Genomic DNA, 20,881 nt, shown 5'->3' with positions numbered 1-20,881 from the left:
GTTTGATGGGGGCTAAATATCAAGGTCATCAGTCCCCAGTTCCAAACAGACATACTTGTAAAAGGCCTATACAGTAAAAGCGTAACCTCTGCACCCAGAGGGAGTGAACATCAAGGGGTACAGAGCTAAAATGAACACCGCATTAACACAAAATAGAGGACACTTAAAAGGCGCAGAGCAAATAGTTGACTAGAGGAAAACAGACTACAGTGGTTGATGGATCAGGTAAAAGGTCAACCACTCAACGACAAACTAAGAACCTCCAGCTGGAAAGCGTTGATAGAGGTACCAACACAACTTGTTACCATAAAAGACACTATTTTGGTATCCACATCACAATTAAAAGTCGCTGGAGTGGGTGTAGCCCGAGAAATCATGCGAAAGCGCCCACACTAGAGCGAGTGATAAAACCCAGCTGCATGGATAAAACTTAAAACTGAGTCAGCTACAGAGGCATCATCACCGAGAATGAAAGGAAGTGCAGCTGGTTAATTAAAGGACTGCCGCAAGGGGGCAGTCCATCACAAGGTGGACCACTGTCAGCCCTGCATCACAGCGACATTTGGGCGGGTTCTCACGGCAAAGGAGATAGCTGTGGGTCAACCGTGCATGTCCAATTTGGAGACGGCAGAGAACAACTGAGTCCCTATGCGTGCCCCTCAAGGATGAATTCCATACGGTCGTGGACGACCTGACCATGCAGAGCTTACTTGGCGTGTTCAAGACAGACCATTCAGAGCTCCAGCCATCATGGACCTTGTGATGTAGGGCGGACCAGAGGTCTCTTTCAACAAGACCAAGCTCCAGAGGTGGCCAACCGATCGACACGTTCGTTTCCTGGAATGCCGATGTGGCCCGGGGTCCACACAAACGTCGCTGAACGACCACACTCGGCGAGAGCAAAAACAGCATCGTGAATACCATGCACCAAAAACACTGGTCTAGTGCTTGCAATCCACTTGGAGTCACTGCATATGACAAAGACTCCCCAGGGCAGGAGGGAAGGTGAGTGAGTGCACGATAAAGAGCAGTCAGCTCCGCAGTGAAAACACTGCTCCCACAAGGCAGAGAATGCAGCTCAACGTAGTTGCCGTGGATGAAAGCAAACCCAGTGCGTCCATCGACCACAGAACCATCGGTGTAGACTACATCTGCATCGCGAAACGAGGCAAGAAGAGCCATGAATTGTTGACAAAGACTGGCAGGTGGAATGGAGGACTTGGAGTCTTAGGACAAATCCAAGCAAAGCCGCAAGTGAGGGAGGGACCAAGGAGGGGTAGAAGAAGAGGGCGGGAAGGACGGAGGATGGGAAAATGACTTTAATGAGAGGAGGGAACGAACGCGGACCGCGATTGGGAGACCCAACTGAGGCCGCCGTCGTGGGGAGGGGAGAGCAGAAGATGGAAAAAGGAGCCTGCGGTTCGGATGGTAGGGCGAGGCATGGATGCGGGCGATGTATGACGCAAGCAACTTTTGTCGGCGGAATCGTAGGGGAGGGATTCCAGCTTCTACAAGAAGGCTAGTCACCAGACTAGTGCGGAAGGCACCTGTCGCCAATCTGACACCACAATGGAGAATCAGGTCAAGGATCTGCAACATTGACAGTGCTGCTGAGTCATAGACCACACTCCCGTAGTCGAGACGGGACTGGACTAAGACCTTATAGAGCTGTAGGAGGGTTGTTCATGTAGCCCCCCAAATGGTGTGGCTGAGGCAGCGAAGGATGTTGAGGTGCCACCAGCACCGTTGTTTAAGCTCGCGAAGATGAGGTGTCCAAGTGAGCTCAGCATCAAACAGCATGCCAAGAAAGCGATGCGTCTCCTCAATACGAAGGAGTTCATTGGCAAGGTAGAGCTCTGGATGGAGGTGGACTGTTCGACGACAGAAATGCATCACTCGGGTCTTAGAGGCTGAGAACTGAAAACCATGGTTGGATGCCCAAAAATGTGCCTTACGGATAGCTCCCTGCAGTCGCCGTTCAGCGACACTGATGCTTGGGGAACTGTAATAAAGACGAAAGTCATTGGCATATAGAGAGGAACAGACCGATGAGCCCGCCGCAGCCGCAAGACCATTAATCGCCACCAAAAAGCAAAAAGAGGGGAATAATGAGAACCAAGCCCTGCGGGACACCATTCTCCTGAATATGAGCAGAGCTAAAGTAAGTGCCAACTCTAACCCGAAAGGAGCGATTGGAGAGAAAATTCCGTAGAAAAATCGGAAGTGGACCATGTAAGCCCCATTTGTGCAGCGTAGCAAGGATATGATGATGCCAGATACTATCGTACACCTTCCGAAGATCAAAGAAAACAGCAACTAGATGTTCTCGCCGAGTAAAACATGTAAGAATAGCCGACTCTAGCGAGAATTAATTGTCGATCGCTGAGCGGCCCTGACGGAAGCCCCCCCTGTTGCTGGGCCAGGAGGCCCCGAGCTTCAAGGATCCACATGAGCCGCTGACTCGCCATCCATTCCAGGGGTTTGCACATAACGTTGGTAAGGCTGATAGGATGATAGCTATCAACCACAAGCGGATCTGCACCAGGTTTCAGCACCGGGATGGTAACGCTATTCTGCCAACAAGTTGGGAAAATGCTCTCCGTCCAGATGCGGTTAAACAGGGTGAGTAATTCACCCTGACAGTGCGTTGAGAGATGGCGAAGAAACTGGTTGTGAATTTGGTCTGGACCTGGAGAGGTATCGGGGCAAGCTGTAAGGGCACTTTTGAACTCCCATTCACTAAACGGGGCGTTTTATCATTCCCAACGGTGCGTGCGAAACGACAACTGCGTACGCTCAGCCTGCCCTTTAATGGCGCAGAATTCTGCACTGTAGCCTGCTGTTGGGGAACTACAAGCGAAGTACTCTGCCAGATGTTCGGCGATGGCGATTGGGTCAGTACAAAGTGTACCCTGAAGAGAAAGGCAAGGGACAGACGCATGAGGGCGAAAGCCAAAAATGCGCTGAACCCGCGACCACACCTGAGATGGAGAGGTGCGAGAACCTATGGTGGCAACATATCATTCCCAGCAGTCCTGTTTGCTCCGCCAGATTAACTGCCGAGCCCAGGCCCGCAGCCATTTAAAGGCAACTAGATTCTCCAGGAAAGGATGACGCCGGTGTCGTTGCAGGGCTCGCCGGCAGTCCCGGATACCTTCTGCAATCTCGGGTGTCCACCAAGGGACTGCCTTACGCCTTAGGGTACTTTAAGAATAGGGGACAGTTGCCTCAGAAGCAGAAACAATGGCCATAGTCACCTTGTCCACTGCCAAATCAATGTCACTAGGAAGCGGAGCAATGGCCATAGTAGCTGAGGTGTAGGCTGCCCAATCAGCTCCACGAAGAGACCATCGTGGCAGCTGGTCAGGGGGTTGGGATTGAAGAAGAAAAACCAGGATAGGAAAGTGATCGCTAACACAGAGGGCATCGTATACCCTCGAACTGAAGTATGGAAGAAGACCTGGGCTACTAAGAGAGAGGTCAATGGCCGAGTATGTGCCATGAGTCAAGCTAAAATATGTGGGAGCACCAGTGTTAAGGAGGCAAATGTCCTGCTGTGCCAAGAGAGCCTCAACATTCCTACCCTGGCCCGAGATCTGGGCCCCACCCCATACATAAAGGGTGGTGGGCATTAAAGTCCCCCAAAAGGAGGAACGGTGGGGCGAGCTGGGCGAACAAGGCAGCTAAGTCAGCAAGAGGGGCAACCGCATCCGGGGGAAGGTAGAGGGAACAAATGGTAAGCTCCATTCCTGCCCAGATTCTAAAAGCCACAGCCTCGAGAGCCGTGTGAAGTGGCACTGCGGCACTAGGAACAGTGGCAAGAACATAAACACAGACACTACCAGACACCCTGTCGTATTCTACGTGGTTCTTATAGTACCCCCGGTAGCCACAGAGGGACGGGGTCCGCCAAACAGGAAACCAGGTTTCCTGTAGGGCCAGACAAGTGGCAGGGAAGCGGCACAAAAGCTGTTTCAACTCAGCTAGGTGGTGGAAAAAACCACGGCAATTCCATCGAAGGATAATGGTATCTGACTGAAGACATGAAAGAACCTGGGGGAGATAGGTCACACTTAAGTAGCGCCCATTCCACCGAATGCGAAGTAGCCTGATCAACTTCCATAAGAGCTGCAGGTCGAGCAACATCTAGCTCCTGAGTGGATGCTAGATGCTCCACATCATCTTCAGGTGCAGTGGTGAACTCCTTTTCTGTCTCTATGTCCTTCTCCTTTTACTTTTTCTTCTTTTTGGTAGGGTCCCATTTGTCCTTCAGGTTATCAGGCTGGGTGGGCTTTTCCGACCCAGTCTCATGGACCGAGGAAGACCTGGAAGCCCTACGGCCCTCAGGTGGTGGCTTATTCAGCCACTGGCTGACATCTGGAGGGGCAGTAACCATGGAAGGGAGGGCACCAAGCGATCCCTTCCGCATGAGGGGAGCCAGGAACTTCTCTGGCTCAGAGGTGGGGACTGAAATCCCCAAAGAAGGAGGGGTTGTTACTCCTGATGATGAAAACAGGGGAGCAACGGAAGAGGGTGTTCCCCAACTACCAGGGAGGCAGGAATAGACAGCCGGGCTGAAGGGCCCACATCTTGGAGGCTCATGGCGACATCGAAGTTAATGCAGCATACGTCGATGAAACGCGCACAGGGTGAAGTCGGTCGTACTTGCGTTTAGCCTATATGTAAGTGAGCCTGTCAAAGGTCTTATACTCCATAATCTTCCGTTTTCTTTGATACACCGCACAGTCTGACGAGCAAGGTGAATGTTTCTGTCTGCAATTGACACAAACGGGGCGGCGAACGTGGGATGTTGGGGTTGGCGTCACATCTCAATGACATATGCCCAAACCTCCAGCACTTAAAGCAGTGCATGGGAGGAGGGACGTAAGGCTTAAAATCACATTGATATATCATCACCTTGACCTTCTCGGGCAGGATCACCCTCAAAAGCCAAGATGAAGGCGCTGGTGGCGACCCTACTATCTTTAGGCCCCCTGAAGACACGTCGTACAAAGTGGACACCGCGGCGTTCCAGATTTGCACGGAGCTCGTCATCAGACTGCAACAACAGGTCACAATGAAAAATAAGTCCCTGAACCATATTGAGGCTCTTATGAGGCGTAATGGAGACTGCAACATCACCGATCTTGTCACAAGCAAGCAATTCCCATGACTATGCTGGCGATGCTGTCTGTATGAGGACTGCTCCAGACCTCATTTTAGACATGCCCTCAACTTTGCCAAACTTGTCCTCTAAATTTTCCACAAAAAACTGAGGCTTTGTGGTCAGAAATGAGTCCCCATCTGTTCAGCTGCAAACCAGAAACCGAGGAGAATACATCGCACCAGGTAATTTAGACCCCCCGTTCCTCTCCTGGTGTGGGCAGGGAAGGGAACGATTGGGGGTCATACTTTAAAGCACTGAACTTTCCTTTCTTAGAGACTCGTGCTTGTGCACTATTCGTATTTCTTTTCATGGTGGTCCTGCGAGCAGCTAGGGAAAGGAATGTCCACGCAGACAGAGCCCCGCTTGCCTGTGTAAGCCTAATACAACCTAGGGGCGGCCGGTTCCCCAGAGGTCGCCCGCTAGTAACTGTTCTACCTCAACAGCCATGTGTCTCCTCGGCGCGCATTACACCTTGAGATTGAGGTTCTTTTTTTTTTATAGAGGTTTATACCATCCTCACGACCCAGGCAGTTAAGCCAAGATCCCCGGGCTCTGTACCATACAACGTTCCACCGTCGCGCCTGATGGTGGTCGTTGAAACACGCTCAGAGCTTACGGTATTGAGGACTGGTGGCGCTTACCAGTCCCCAGCTCATGGACCCCGGGGTTGCCAAGCCCGTACCCAGCAACTAAATACTGAGCCCCCTAAGGGCATTTTCACTAGTACAGGAGTCAGAAAATAAATTGATTTGGACCATTTTCTGGCTGGGGCACAAAGGGTCTGAGAAAATCCAATAGAGCAGAGGCGATTTGGTTGCATCCTTTCACTCCTGTGTGAAGCCAAGTATAAAATACAATCCTTTCCTTTGTCCGTGCTCTGCAATAGGTCAATACACAAATTGTGTAACCAAGTCAGTCAGCCAGCCTCCAGCTGTTGACTGATACATGCCCACAGAGTGGTTGAGCTGTGCTGCAGCTTGCGTTCGTGCTGTTTGTAGGCTTCCATCCTCTGTTGGAGGCCAGACCGTATCGTTTAGTCGACATGGTTGCAGTTGTTTGTCTTCTTCTCGTGTGCCTGGCGCCATTTCGTTTCGCAAGCTTTGCCTGTTCAATGGTAGCAGCAGCGGTGGTTATTTATATGTAGTAACTATGGCCCTATCTTAGGGGCAATGTCGTGGTTCTTCCAGGTCAAGTCAGTGTGTAGTTCGGTAGGGGGACTCAGGAGGAGCCATGTCCACACAGTGCGAGAACATGCTGGGACCACTGGCGGCGCACATGGACTGCCGGATCGAAGGCCTGTGGTCACGAGGGTGCACGACCTCATCGTAAACCGGATCCTGCAAGCTTTCAGTTGAGTGAATTTGGATTCAAGTAGAGAAACCACCATTGTGAGATCTTGCGATTCTCCAGTAACTTGGGTTCGTGTTGCTGCTCAGTGTTGCAGAGGCGAAGAGCAGCGATTGGAGTGCTTGGGGAAAGTGGATCTGATTAGCTTTTCTGGACTTCTAATTACTATTTATTGCGTTCCGTTTGTTACTATTTGTTAAGTTCATCCAGCAGTATTTTTCCTGCCTCATGCCTGCTAATGCCCCAGTTACCTGCCCTGGAGGTTAATGTATGTAACGGCAGTGTACGTTTCCTTCCCTTGTTGCTGCTGATCAGTTAGGCGTGTAGTTTTGACAGATTTCTTGATTGAAAGTTGGTTGGCGATTCTTCTTCTCTGGTGGCAGTGGTTCCTTTCTCGTTCTGGGCAGTCTAAGCACAGCATTCTGCGAGCAGAGGCCAGACTGCCAGTTCCGGCTTTGGCATATTTTTAGATCTTTGCTTTTGGTTTATTGGATGTCAGGTAGCCCAGCAAGATTATCATTAGTCATTCGTTAGACTGCCACTAGTCTGAGTTACCATGTTGTGAAGTGATCACAACTCTTCGCTGCCTATCACATCGCTCGTCAAAGTATTTTTTTGCCGGACCTACTCAGAGGTCGATTCCTGGTGCACCGTCTGTGACTGGCCCTTGTGTTTCATTATTGTATTTGCTGTTTTATTGTATGTTTGTAAGATTTTTTTATAATTGCTGTTCTTCGCATTACAGCAGGTTTAAATTTTTGTGCTACCAAGTTTACCATCATTTTGTCTCACCTGTTTGGTGATCATTTGCTGTCTTTTTAAATTAACCTTTGCTACTGCATTGCTGTTTTACAGTGTGTTTGTTACATTTTTTTATAATTGCTGTTCTTGGCATTAAAGGCCTTCAGCCATGACTGTGGTTACTTGCCTTAAAATTCTAATTTGGATCACATTGGCTTCTTTTTAAAACATTATTTGCTATGTCAGCATTTTATGCTCATTTGGTAAATTGTAATGCACAGAAAGCACTATTAATTACACAGTTGTTTATTCTTTCATTAATAATGTGTTTTATCTTTATTTTAAAATGATAATTCCAGACTCAGCAATAAATAAACGTTTGTAATTGCTAAAGGGAACCAATAGTAACTGATTACAGCCCCGTCCACAATCTTAACCGAATCCTGCCTTCCTTGACCTTCAGGTCTCAACTGGTAGCAGAGCATGGTTACAATTGTAATATCGCTATTCCAGTTACTGTTGGCTGATTTGGTAAACTCTGTTACTGTTGTATGATTTCTGCATTTGGTGTTCTGTTCTGTTTTAGGTGATCAACTCTATAATGACGGTCAGGTAGTGCCCCAGGATTGGCCTATTGAGGAAGGACCACCTCTTTTGTAGTGTTCTGGACTTAGCAGCCCGCTTGCGTGCTAATATTCTTCAGCCAGTTCACATCACACCGGATGTTTTGGTGAGACAAAGGCAGCCATTGAGTTTTTATTTAAAGCTGTTAGAAGTCTTGAGGCCAACATCGGCTTTTTAGAGGGCACTCAACCTAGTGGCAGTCAGACAGGGTGCGAGGACAATTGGTACATTTAGCCAACCGGATATCTGACTTAAAGCCATTAAAATCAGAGGATGGTGATAAGGGAACAACCACTGAACTGGTGTCCTTGGTTAACGAATTGCAGTTTAAGGTCAAATGTTTAGAGCTTGATGGGAAGAGGACCAGGGAGCAGGATTCGTTACCTTCTGGGAGGTGCATTTGTGAGCCCGGGAATAACGCCCTTATGTCCTCCAATGGGTTAGTTGGGGCGTTTGCTAAATTGCCTAATCTGGTGTATCTGTTTCGAGACATCACAGAATTAGCTACAGACCGGCTCAAGCAAATTGAAAGGTGGTTGTTGTTGTTGTTGGTTCGCCTTGAGCAACACACTGATGCGTTTGGTGTTGCGAATCAGGTAATTTTGTCTCTATAGTATCCTTTAACTAGAGGTGAACTGAGGACCTTGGTACCCAGAGCTATGGCAGAAGAGTTTTCATTGCAGCAGTTGAGGGAGATTGTGATCAGCGAAAGATCGACCACGGGAGTTCGTAACGAGCTTGTCATGTCGCTATATTTGGCAGATGCAGCAAGATAGGGAGGAGTTGCATCAATACGTGGAAATGGTTACGATGGCCTGTTTGGCCTTGTTAGTCGACTTACCAGAATGGGAGTTAGTTTCAATTGTCCTGAGGGGAATGCGAGCAGCGGATAGGTCACATTTTGTTTTTCGTGGTCGTCCCTCCACTTATGAACTTTGTGCCGCCATTGGAGTGATATCCGCATTGCCATTCTCAGACGATAGACACTATGAGGTTAAGGTTCAGCCCGTGGGCGTCACTGAGGGGAACTCCGGATTACCAACATCAGCTCTGTCTGCTAAAGGGGAAACACAGCGTAGCTTCAAGTGTGGTCGAACAGGCCATTTAGTTCATACTTGTGCTCAGCTGCGGACACCCGGAGTCAATAAATGAAACCCGGCTGGGCAGCGACCCCAGGGTCAAGCACTTAAACCCTGGTGTCACTGCTCAATCACCAACCCCCCACTGCCTTATATTTGTTCTCGAGTAGGTGGTGAACCTATTTGTTCATTTTTGGATTCTGGTAGCTCCTTTTCGTTGCTGAGTTTGGAATGGTTTCTTGAATTTAGTCATTTTGCGAGACTTAGGCTGGTCACTTCTTCGGTGCAGAGATGTCGGGTTGCCAAAGGGCAGGTGTTGCCTCTGCACGATTGGGTCCGAGGGAGTGCCTCAGTTTGGGATTTCTTGTGGCCCTTGTCTTTGGCCTTGGTTAAGGAGCTGCCGGTCGATTTGAATTTGGGATGTGCTTTTATCAGTAAAACTGATCTTGTCTTTGATTATTCAGGGTACACCTTTTTCTTCAAGTTCGCTTCTTGTCAGAAATATGGGTTTTGTGAGTGTACTAAACGTAAGGTGCATCAAGATGCGGGAATGCTGGCTGTTGAGGCTAAGGTTAGTGAGCTTGATCTCACCCACCTGTCTTCCCAGCAGGCATCTGAACAAAGGGGTTTGTTGGAGAGGTTCCCAGAGCTTCTCTGTGAGAGATTGGGGCTTACTAGCGTTCTTGACTACCATATTCGTCTGTCTGACCATATTCCCGTCAGGCAGTACCCATATCGCCTCTCACCACCTAAGATGAAGATACTAAGGGAAAAGATCTACAACATGCTTGAGCAGGGAGTTATTAGGCCTTCTACATCCCTTTATGCCTCCCCTATATTCCTCGTCCCTAAGGATCGGGTGGGACTTGCGGCCTGTTGTTTACTACAGTCGCCTAAATAAGAAGGTTGTCCTCGAGTAAGTTGCTTTACCTGATCTTCATAACTCTTACTTGGTTTGCCGGGGCTAATTTGTTTACTATGCTTGACCTGAATCAAGCCCGTTATCAGATTCCCCTAGCCGAAGAACGTAAACATGTTACAGCGTTTTTTACTAATTGGAATTTGTTTGAATTTAATAGGGTCCCCTTTGGTTTGGCTACTGGTGCAGCTGTCCTTACTCATTTGCTGGATAATATTCTTAGAGACTTTAAATTAGTCTGTGTTTACAATTACCTGGGCGATTTGGCAATTTATAGTCATTTATTTCAAGAGCATTTAGAACAGATCCAGCAAGTTTTTGCTAGGTTGCAGGGGGCCAGTTTGACTGTTAAACCCAATAAGGTGACATTAGCCAGGCAGCAGGTACTCTTCTTAGGTCACCTAGTATCAGGCAAGAGTATTCACATCAATCAGGAGTGGACTATGGCCTTGAGAGCTCTTCCGCTGCCCACTGATAAGCGAGGGATTGCCAAGTTCATAGGGATGGCGAATTATTTTAGGCGTTTTGTCCCTAATTTAGCTCAGTTGGCGGCTCCTCTAAATGAACTGCGCTAAAAAGGGGTGCGTTTTGAGTGGGGTCCTGCTCAAGAGGCAGCGTTTGAGCATATTAAGGCAGCTATAGCCAATACTCCCATTCTCAGAGTGCCTGATTTTAATAAGAAATTTACTGTCTAAACCGATGCATCTCTTGAGGGAATTTTGGCAGTCCTCCTCCAGGAGTTCAAAGGTCAAAGGCAGCCATTAGCGTATGCGTCTCGGTTAACCAGCGCCGAGCTTAAATATTCTGTTTACGAATGTGGGGCATTGGCCGTCTTGTTCACCCTGGATAAGTACCGGTTTTATCTCTAACATAAAGTATTTCAGCTAGACACCAACAATCCAGCCTTAAGCTGAGTGCTAGCTAGGTCACATAAAACTGGCCGTATTGCAAGGTGGGCAGTACACGTTTCGTCATTTCAGTTTGAGGTTAAGCATTAAGCACATTAGAGGCACTGAGAATGCACTTGTGGAGGTCCTCAGCCGTATGTTTACTGAACAACCATCTAGTGAGGGCACCCAAGAAGCTGCGGAAGGCAATCTTAGTTGTATTGTGTTAGGCGGTATTCCTCATTTGTTTAGTGACATTGCCAACTATCAGGAGCAGGACCCCACTTGGGGACTGATTAAGAAACAGCTTTTGGTGGGCGAGCATCTGGATGATACATTATCAGGAAAAGCATTTTGTGTAAAAGGGTGGGACATACCAAGGAGATTAAGATCTGTCTACCAAACACCCAGTTTTCCATTGCTTTCACAACTCGTTGATTGGTGGGCATTTAGGAACTTATAAGACCTCGCAGAAGATTAAGGAGAATCTGAAATGGTTTCTCTGCATCAGTTGTGTCGTGTGGCCAAACCGAATAATGCTCTTTAACAGGGGTTCCTTAGTTCTGAGCATGAATCCTGCCCCACGGACAAACCCTATATTGATTATGTGGGGCCCCTACCTTGTACCAAAAGAGACCATCGGTATGTATTAGTTATTATTGACGCGTTTTTGAGGTTTACCTGGCTTCTTCCAAGTCTTAGTGTGACTGCTGTCACCACCATTGCACATTTAACAAACATATTTAGTGTTTTTGGACCCCCTAAGCAAATCGTCGGTGATAATGCACCGGCCTTTCTTTCGGCTCCCTTCAAGACCTCCTGTTTTCAAAGCAGTGATAAGCATGTAACTACCACTCCATATTATCTGCAGGGGTCCTTTGCGCAAAGGGTCACTCATAACCTTAAATCTGCACTGATTATCTTTCATGTGAAGTCTCCCAGTAAGTGGGATTCTAGTCTCCCTTGGCTTAGCTTTGCCTTCAATATCGCCAGTCAGGAGGCTTTGAAGGGTACTTTGGTTTCCTTGATGTTTGCTTATCCTGTTAATCGCAGTGGTGGAATCCCTGCCTCTGCGAGAAGACTAAGTACGGGGCTAGTCTGGAAGTTCGACCCCACAGTGGAGGATAGGGTCTAGGATCTGCAGCATCGAAGGCGATGCAGAACCATAGAAAGGACTTCCATAGTCTAAATGAGACTGGACCAATGCTCGATACTATCACAGGAGAACAGAGCGGTCTGCAACCCAGGCGGTATTGCACAGACATCTAAGAACACTGACATGGGCCCAGCACGTCCTCTTCAGTTGGCGAAGATGAGGGAGCCATGTCAACTGGGCATCGAAGGCCAGACCCAGGAAGCGATGGGTGTCCATTACCTCGAGGGGCTGGCTATCGAAGAACAGTTCCAGATGGAGACGGACTGTACGGAGACGGCAGAAATGCACGACATATCTTGGCCACTGAAAACTGAAAGCCATGGGAGACAGCTCATGAGTGCCCCCAGCAGATTGTCCCTGTAGATGGTGTTCTGCAGTGCCCATTACGGAGGAAGCGAGGTAGATACAAAAATCGTCGGCATACAAAGAGGGGGACACTCTCGGCCCAACAACTCTCACCAGACCATTAATGGCTATGAGAAAGAGAGGGACGTTCGGTACAGAACCCTGTGGAACCCCATTTTCTTGCCAATGGGGAGTGCTGTAGCAGCAGCCAACTTGGACCTGAAAAGAGCGACACGAAAGGAAGTTATGGATAAAACTGGGCAGAGCGCCACAAAGGCCCCATTCGCGAAGGGTGGTGAGGATGTGGTGGGGCCACGTGGTGTCATAGGGTTTATGCAGATCGAAGAAGACTGCAAGGAGGTGTTGCCGATGGGCAAAAGCCGACTGGATAGCAGACTCCAGGTGCACCAAGCCAAGTGATCCACCATAGAGCGACCACAGCGAAAACCACTGAGTCAATGACAAAAGGTTGCGGGATTCAAGGATCCAAAACAGCCGCCGACTCACCATGCATTCAAGGAGCTTGCAGAATGGACATAACAGAAGCAAAAGTAGAAGACAGACATGGGATGGAGCCGGTCATACTTTTGACTAGCCTCAGTGTAGGCGAGCCAATCTAAGGTTTTGTACTCTTGAATCCTCCTTTCTCTCACATCTACATCTACATCCATACTCCGCAAGCCACCTGACGGTGTGTGGCGGAGGGTACCTTGAGTACCTCTATCGGTTCTCCCTTATAATCCAGTCTCTTATTGTTCGTGGAAAGAAGGATTGTTGGTATGCCTCTGTGTGGGCTCTAATCTCTGATTTTATCCTCATGGTCTCTTCGTGAGATATAAGTAGGAGGGAGCAATATACGGCTTGACTCTTCGGTGAAGGTATGTTTTCGAAACTTTAACAAAAGCCCGTACCGAGCTACTGAGCATCTCTCCTGCATAGTCTTCGTCTATCATCTCCGTAACGCTTTCGCGATTTCTATATGATCCTGTAACAAAGCGAGCTGCTCTCCGTTGGATCTTCTCTATCTCTTCTATCAACCCTATCTGGTATGGATCCCACACTGCTGAACAGTATTCAAGCAGCGGGCGAACAAGCATACTGTAACCTACTTCCTTTGTTTTCGGATTGCATTTCCTTAGGATTCTTCCAATGAATCTCAGTCTGGCATCTGCTTTACCGACGATCAACTTCATATGATTATTCCATTTTAAATCACTTCTAATGCGTACTCCCAGATAATTTATGGCATTAACTGCTTCCAGTTGCTGACCTGCTATATTGTAGCTAAATGATAAGGGATCTTTCTTTCTATGTATTCGCAGCACATTACACTTTTCTACATTGAGATTCAATTGCCATTCCCTGCACCATGTGTCAATTTGCTGCAAATCCTCCTGCATTCCAGTACAATTTTCCATTGTTACAACCTCTCGATATACCACAGCATCATCCGCAAAAAGCCTCAGTGAACTTCCGATGTCATCCACAAGGTCATTTATGTATATTGTGAATAGCAACACTGGGCACACAGGCGAGCGTGGAGAATGCTGTCCATGACAATTTACACACACTGGTGGGGGACCACAGGCACTCTCCTCATGGAGGGGGTGCCCACAGTCACTGCAGAGGAGTTCAGTGGTGCAGCGGAAAGACATGTGTCCAAACCATAAGCATTTAAAGCATCTCATCGGTGGTGCAATATACGGTTTTACATCACACCGATACACCATTACCTTGACTTCTCTGGGAGGACATCCCCCTCGAAGGCCAGGATAACGGCACCCATAGCAGTGCGGTTGTTGGGAGGGCCTCGCTGCACATGGCGGATTAAACAAACCCCTTGCCGCTCGAGGTTAGCATGGAGCTCCTCGTCAGTTTGGAGAAGAAGATCTCTGTGGAAAATAATGCCATGTACTGAGTTCAAAGATTGGTGGGCCATGACGGAGACTGGGACGTCACTGAGACGGTCACAAGCACGCAGTGTGTCAGATTGGGCAGCAGAAAATGTCTTTATGAGCAAAGCACTGGACTGCATTTTACTCATCGATTCCAGTTCGCCCTACTCATCATCAATCGTCTCCACGAGAAACAAAGGCTTGGTCGTGGAAAAACTTCCACCATCCATCCTGGTACAAACCAGGTACCGAGGGAAAGGTTTCAAACCAAGCCGGCAAGCTTGACTTGACGAGCCTCAGTGTAGGTGAGCCAATCTAAGATTTTGTACTCTTGAATCCTCCATTCTCTCACATCTGCATCTACATCCATACTCCGAAAGCAGGGGAAGGCCAAAGGATCAGAAAGGAGTGTCACGTCTGCTACCACTCTTAGCAAGGGCCGTCTGGCACAGCGGCCATTGCCGGGAGTTCTGGTGCCCCAAAGTGATGAGCAACGACTCCTGGGCATACACGAGGCATTAACAGTTCAGGTACTAGCAGTGTGAACCCTGTGGTTTCAGAGGGATCAGCCAAGTGGGTACTTATCAGCCCCACCACACAGACTGGCTACCGTGCTGGTGACCTAGGAGGGGGGTGTGTGCAACGGGAAAGGGGAGGGGAGGGGGAGAGAAACCTGCACCATGGAAGCTAGGTAGGGAGTTCATCCCTGAATGACTCACACTGGACGGAAAATTTTGGAAATGGAGGTCAAACCCCAAGGGGACCAAAAATGCCAATTATAATAGAGGGAAACATTCCACATAGGAAAAATATATCTAAAAACAAAGATGTGACTTACCAAATGAAAGTGCTGGCAGGTCGACAGACACACAAACAAACACACAAAATTCAAGCTTTCGCAACAAACTGTTGCCTCATCAGGAAAGAGCATCTTTGGACATGTCTGATGTTTCTCAAAATTTTGCAGCACAGGCACTGTCTGGGCATCTTTTTCCTTATGCTGCACTTTTTCGAAACGGTATTCTTTCTTTTTGCTTTTTGTGTGTCTGTCAACCTGCCAGCGCTTTCGTTTGGTAAGTCACATCTTTTTATATATATATATATATATATATATATATATATATATATATATATATATATATATATATATATATAAAATGATTTGGCAGACATGACGAGCAGCAATCTGTAGTTGCGTGACTGTAGGAAGATACAAGATGACTCTGACAACATTTCTAGTTGGTGTGATGGATGATGGCTAGGTCTAAATGTAGACAAATTTAAGCCAATGTGGACGAGCAGAAGAAACAAATAAGTAATCTTCGGACATAGAATTAGTAATGCACTACTTTACACAGTCATGTCAGTTAGCTATCTGGGCCTAACACCGTAAAGCAATATGAAATGGAACAAGCGTATGAGGATTGTCATGGGAAACACGAATGATCAAATTTGGTTTATTGGGAGAGTTCTAGAACAGTTGGTTCATTTGTAAAGGAGACCCCATATAGGATGCTAGTGCGACCTAATCTTTAGTACTGCTTGAGTGTTTGAGATCCGTACCTCGTCAGATTAAAGGAAGACAATGAAGCTATTTAGAAGCAGGCTGCTAAATTTGTTATTAGTAGGTTCGAACAAAACCCAAGTATTACAGAGATGCTTTGTGAACTCCAATGAGAATCCCTGGAAGGAAGGTGACATTCTTTTTCTGAGGGGCACTATTGAGAAAATTTAGGGAACTACCATCTGAAGCTGACTGAAGAATGATTATGTTACCTCCAACCTACATTGCATGCAAGGGCCACGAAGATAAGATACACGAAGTGAGGGCTCATATGGAGGCATACAGCCAGCCATTTTTCCCTCTTATTCTATTTCCGAGTGGAACAGGTAAGGAATTGACTGATACTGGGTACACCCCCTGCCACACAACGTAGGGTGAATTGTGGAGTATTTATGTAGGTGTACATCAGAGCTCTACCACATTTACATGTTCCTCCATTACTGTATACAACATTTTTGCATGAACTTTGCACATCCTGGTTTATTGATATTTAATTTAAATTTTCCTCGAAATCTTGTTCCTTTTAAGAGCATCTTTGGACATGTCTGATGTTTCTCAAAATTTTGCGGCACAGGCACTGTCTGGGCATCTTTTTCCTTATGCTGCACTTTTTCGAAACCGTATTCTTTCTTTTTGCTTTTTTATGTTCCTTCTCTGTGACAAAGCTGGCTGAAACTGAGCAATAATCAAGAGTTCATGTTATTGTTTAAACCACTAATTTATTTACCTTGTTGGTTCTGGTAGCAAGTGTTTACCTACAGTTTATGTCTTCTTTTTCTTTGTAGGAAACTCACATAATTGACACTGATATCCTACATTATCATTCTCCCTTCAGGTCTCTCAGAAGTGAAGCCCAGTTTGCATTTATCGACTTTTGCTTTAAGTGTCCAAGAGCAAACGTAAATTTTGCAAAAATTTAGTTTTTAACGCCGTGTAACAGCAAATATTGGCTTCTGACAAATCCATTTAAACAGGTCTTGCATGGCACAAGCTTGATTTGAAAGTCATAAATCAAAATTTTGAACAATTGAGCAGTAACCGAGTTGAAGAAACACTCCTCAAACTCATAAATAAGATATGCTACATTTGAGACAAACATGCATTCTGGGTTTGAGATTTTTTAGGTGGAGAGCGGGAAAAACATGCACACACACGCACTTATATGAAATAAGTGAGTGAAGTAAATAAATATAGAACTTTTCTCCTGTTTCAACACTGGTCTTCAATAAAAAACAAAGAAACATGCATTTTTATGAAAACAAGTCTTTCAGTAAGATTTAAGCATTTGTAAACTAAAAAATAAAACTATAAAAATTGGTACATTCACAAACAGTATCACAGATACCCAACTACAAACTTGAAAACATTCTTGTACATAATTAGTATTTAAAACAGAAGACCTGACTATGTGTCAAGTGCTGACATTCAGTCCTCACAATGACACCTTAAACGATGAAATTGAAGCACGACACTTCTAGGTGAGGGGTGGGTTGAATTAAGTAATTTCATATGAATAATGACATCCCTTCTGCAAGCACTGCTTCCCGAGTCACTCAAAATTTGATGTAACACCTATTTGAATGATCATTTCCAAGGTAGAACGCTGTACACAAAGGCATTAGTGTGAGATATTCACACAGAAGCATGACTAATGTCTTAAGTAATAGTGATTTTACAATTTGTCATTGATGTTATTAAATTTGCTAGGAACTTTTTACATTTCATACAAAGTGTAAAATGTAAATTTTAATGGAAATAAATTAAAATTTCAGTTTTATTTCATAAATTTCCACTCTTACGTCAATTGTGGTATGATGTCAATGGTACTAGAACAATTTTGTTTGTCTAACAAACAGTAATCATTCTCAATCCAGATGCTGTGCAGGCTTCTATCACTTTGATATCAAAGTTTGTCTGCTTTCTCATTTCTGGCATCACTTACTTAAATCTGTCCATCTCCCTACTGATGTTGTCATCAAAATATGGCCTAATTATATCACTTGTTTGAATCAATCTTTAAACATTTAAATCTGTTTCTAAGCTTGCTATACAACAAGTTTATACTTTCACCTTTAACAAATTCATCAGCTGTCATTCAGCTATCAGTGTTTTAATTCTTAAATTTCTTTTATGGCTTTTTCATAAGGGATCTGTTTTCATGTATAATCTTAGTTCTAATGGCAGTTTCTTGCTTGCAGAATTTGACTTCAAGTTTACACAAGAAACTGCTGAGACCCTTTGACCTTCTGCACATATTCCAACAAGGTGTTTATATTTCTGACAGTATGAAAGAACTCTCCACTTCACTGCAGTTTCACACTGTTCACATTAGGTGGGGCACACTATATATATTAATGCACGACCCAGAGTTAAGGTTACAGGACTATTTCATACAGCCACTTACGAGATGTGAAGGATGTTACATTATGATGTAAGTCGAATGACATGTCTGGCACTCAAAAATGACGAATGTGTCTTAAAATGTATTCAGTTCTTCAAACCTCAATTTCATTTGATATTCTTTTAACAATTAACCAGTTTTGAACCATTCCTTTTGGTGATTAAGTGAAGCATAATTTACTGGGAAAAATTCTGAATGGTTATTTGATGCAAAGAAGATACTTGAAGTTAATAACTCTGCCCATTAACCACAAAGAATTTACTTGAAGTAGCTATCTCTTCTGCACACCTCCTCCCCCTTCCACCCCCCACAAAATTTTCCGCACTGGTGAATGCAACATACCTGACAATTTCTAGTTGGTTTCAACCAAAATTACTAGCTAATTAGGTTTTACTTAAAATCTTACATTGCTCCACAATATATTGTCGGAACTGTCTGCCAACGCCATATTTCATCACATGCAAATTAACCTCAGCCTGACAGTTGTTTCAAATTTTCTAAATTACATAATTTATGAAGTGTTTCATTACAGTTTTTAATAAACTGCACATGTAGAAGAAATAAAACATCAGCCATTGTAACATCATAAATAGTTCATAAATTATAAAAGAACAGCCTCCTGATAATTCGGTTAATGAATCTAGCAAACCTGCTGAGATGCTGTTTAGGAAGATTTGAAGCAGATTCTGGATTTCCTACCAAAGCACCACTATCAGCCATCAAATACGCCAGATGTCGTCGTCTGTGTGTTTCTATTACCACATCATTCAGAGAACCAGCAACTTTAAAAGATACCTAAAACAGGAGACACTACTTAAGCTTAACAACCATGAAGTATATCAGAGCAATTCTAAGAATAATTTTAAAGCTACGTTACCTCTAGAAGCTTGTCAACATCATCGACACCCGAAGGAATATCTGACAAAAGGTTAAAGACCTGTGCCGAGTTTTGCAGCAACTTGAAATCAGATTCTGAAACAAAAACAACAAATTTGATAACCCTTCGAAGCAAACTCCATGCGAAACAGAGGAATATACATAATTTCATATTTACAATGTTAGTAAAGGAAACACTGAACAAAAACAAACACTCTGGTGTAAATGTTGTGGGAGCATCATACGGTGTGTTATGATTCCATAAGATTAAGAACTTTTCACTACTATTTGTTTAATTTTAAGAAGAAGTCTCAATTTATGTTGTTTATATATTTAAGTGAAATATTTATATTGACATTTAAGTGACACCTGTCTGCTATGTAGTTGCAGATCTGCCGTTTATGCAATGTCTTGTTCCAAATACAAGTTCTGAGGATTATGTTGCCCATGTGCTGAGTTAGAGCATATTGTGATCTTTTCTTTGAATTTCTAAAATAGGTTACAAAGCAGTCTACTTTTCTTTCAAAGAAAGAAGTTGAGTACTATGATTTTTCATCTGGAAATGCCAGAAGGAGTTTGCACGAGTTGTTCAATCCACATGGTTCATACTGTTTTCTGGCATGTTCTAGTGTGAAATTTTTGCAGCTGTCATGCTGGACTATTTTACAGGACATCTACTGATTTCCCTGTTATTGAGAAACTGTGGGGCTAAACACTGGAACTATGTGAGGCTAACCACTGGACCATATGGAAGTCTGCAGTAAGAAACTTATTATGTTACCAGAACGCACATACAAGGTACGTAGGGGGCAACATGCAAAAACCAGCAGTTGCCAGAGGAAACGACAGCAGTACAAACAGGTAAAAAAACCATGAGAAAGCTGATAATGCACTAAACAAGATGATCATTAGAACTGTTTAAGCAAAAGTCACATTGATGTTGGTTGCATGTGAGACTGCTTGAGATACATGGAACAAGCTACATGCCATGTGTTTGAGCAGAAAACAAAGCAAGCTGCACATTGAGTTCAGTCAGAATTTTCCAATTTTTATTTGAGCTCAAGCAATGGCATGGTAAGATGTCACTTTTTTTTTTTAAGCACATGGTGCTTCGCATGCAGTAACTAGACGTGGAACTGAATTAATCAGCCCCTGGTGGTGAAATTACTTGACACTGGCAGTTGTCAAAGTCTACAGTAGTCGTAGTGGAAAAATTTTGAGGATCCACAGACACTAAACAATTTAATGGACATGAAAAAATTTGATGAAATTTGCGTTGCTTATTGAGAGGAGAACTGAGATGAGAATTTAATTGTTGGCTATCAAAGCAAATGTTAAATCAGAAATGCAAACACGCTACTGGCAGGAATGTTACTTCATGAAACACAACAAGTTACCAAACAAAATGAAGCTAAAATGTTTTCATTATGCTATGGTCTGGCCATGCTAACAAAACATGTTTAAGTGTTCCAATAAAAGGTAACTGCCTTACCAAGCTTTCATTGCTGAAGTATAAAGAATAGACTTTTATAAAGACTCGTGGACTGGTGACAGGAGCGACAGACCATGTAGCTAAGAAAATTGAGTGATACACATTGCTTACTGATTTTTCAAAACTACTGCAGTTATTTATGGGTAACAATTCAACTATGCTAGCACTAGGAAAAGAAACTATATTTGGAAGTTTTTATCAATGAGGAATAGAATTTATATTGCCTAATTCAGAAGGCTGAATGAATCTTTTCTGTGTTATCTGCTGTAAACAAAGGATCAGTTTTTATCTGAAGTTTAGTGTGAGTTCTTCAACAATGGCATCATAGAAGAGCGTGGTGTATGCACTGGCAATCTGCTGAGGATGTTTATTTCAGTGACAAAACCAA

General features: G+C 44.8%; 1 protein-coding gene across 1 annotated transcript in view; it reads right to left on the bottom strand.

Annotated features, from left to right (window-relative positions):
- LOC126259385 (small G protein signaling modulator 3 homolog) overlaps nucleotides 1-20,881 on the bottom strand; it is a 176,824-nt gene that overhangs the window by 91,553 nt on the left and 64,390 nt on the right. The window contains exons 8-9 of the mRNA XM_049956136.1: nucleotides 19,003-19,097; nucleotides 18,775-18,920 (exon numbers count right to left, since the gene is read on the bottom strand). Of these exons, the coding sequence (XP_049812093.1) occupies nucleotides 18,775-18,920; nucleotides 19,003-19,097 (241 nt within the window). The remainder of the gene's footprint in view (nucleotides 1-18,774; nucleotides 18,921-19,002; nucleotides 19,098-20,881) is intronic.

This window comes from Schistocerca nitens, chromosome 5, assembly GCF_023898315.1.
Source record: "Schistocerca nitens isolate TAMUIC-IGC-003100 chromosome 5, iqSchNite1.1, whole genome shotgun sequence".
NCBI lineage: Eukaryota > Metazoa > Arthropoda > Insecta > Orthoptera > Acrididae > Schistocerca > Schistocerca nitens.
The sequence above is the reverse complement of the archived record's forward strand: the minus strand, read 5'-3'. Positions and strand labels throughout refer to the sequence as shown.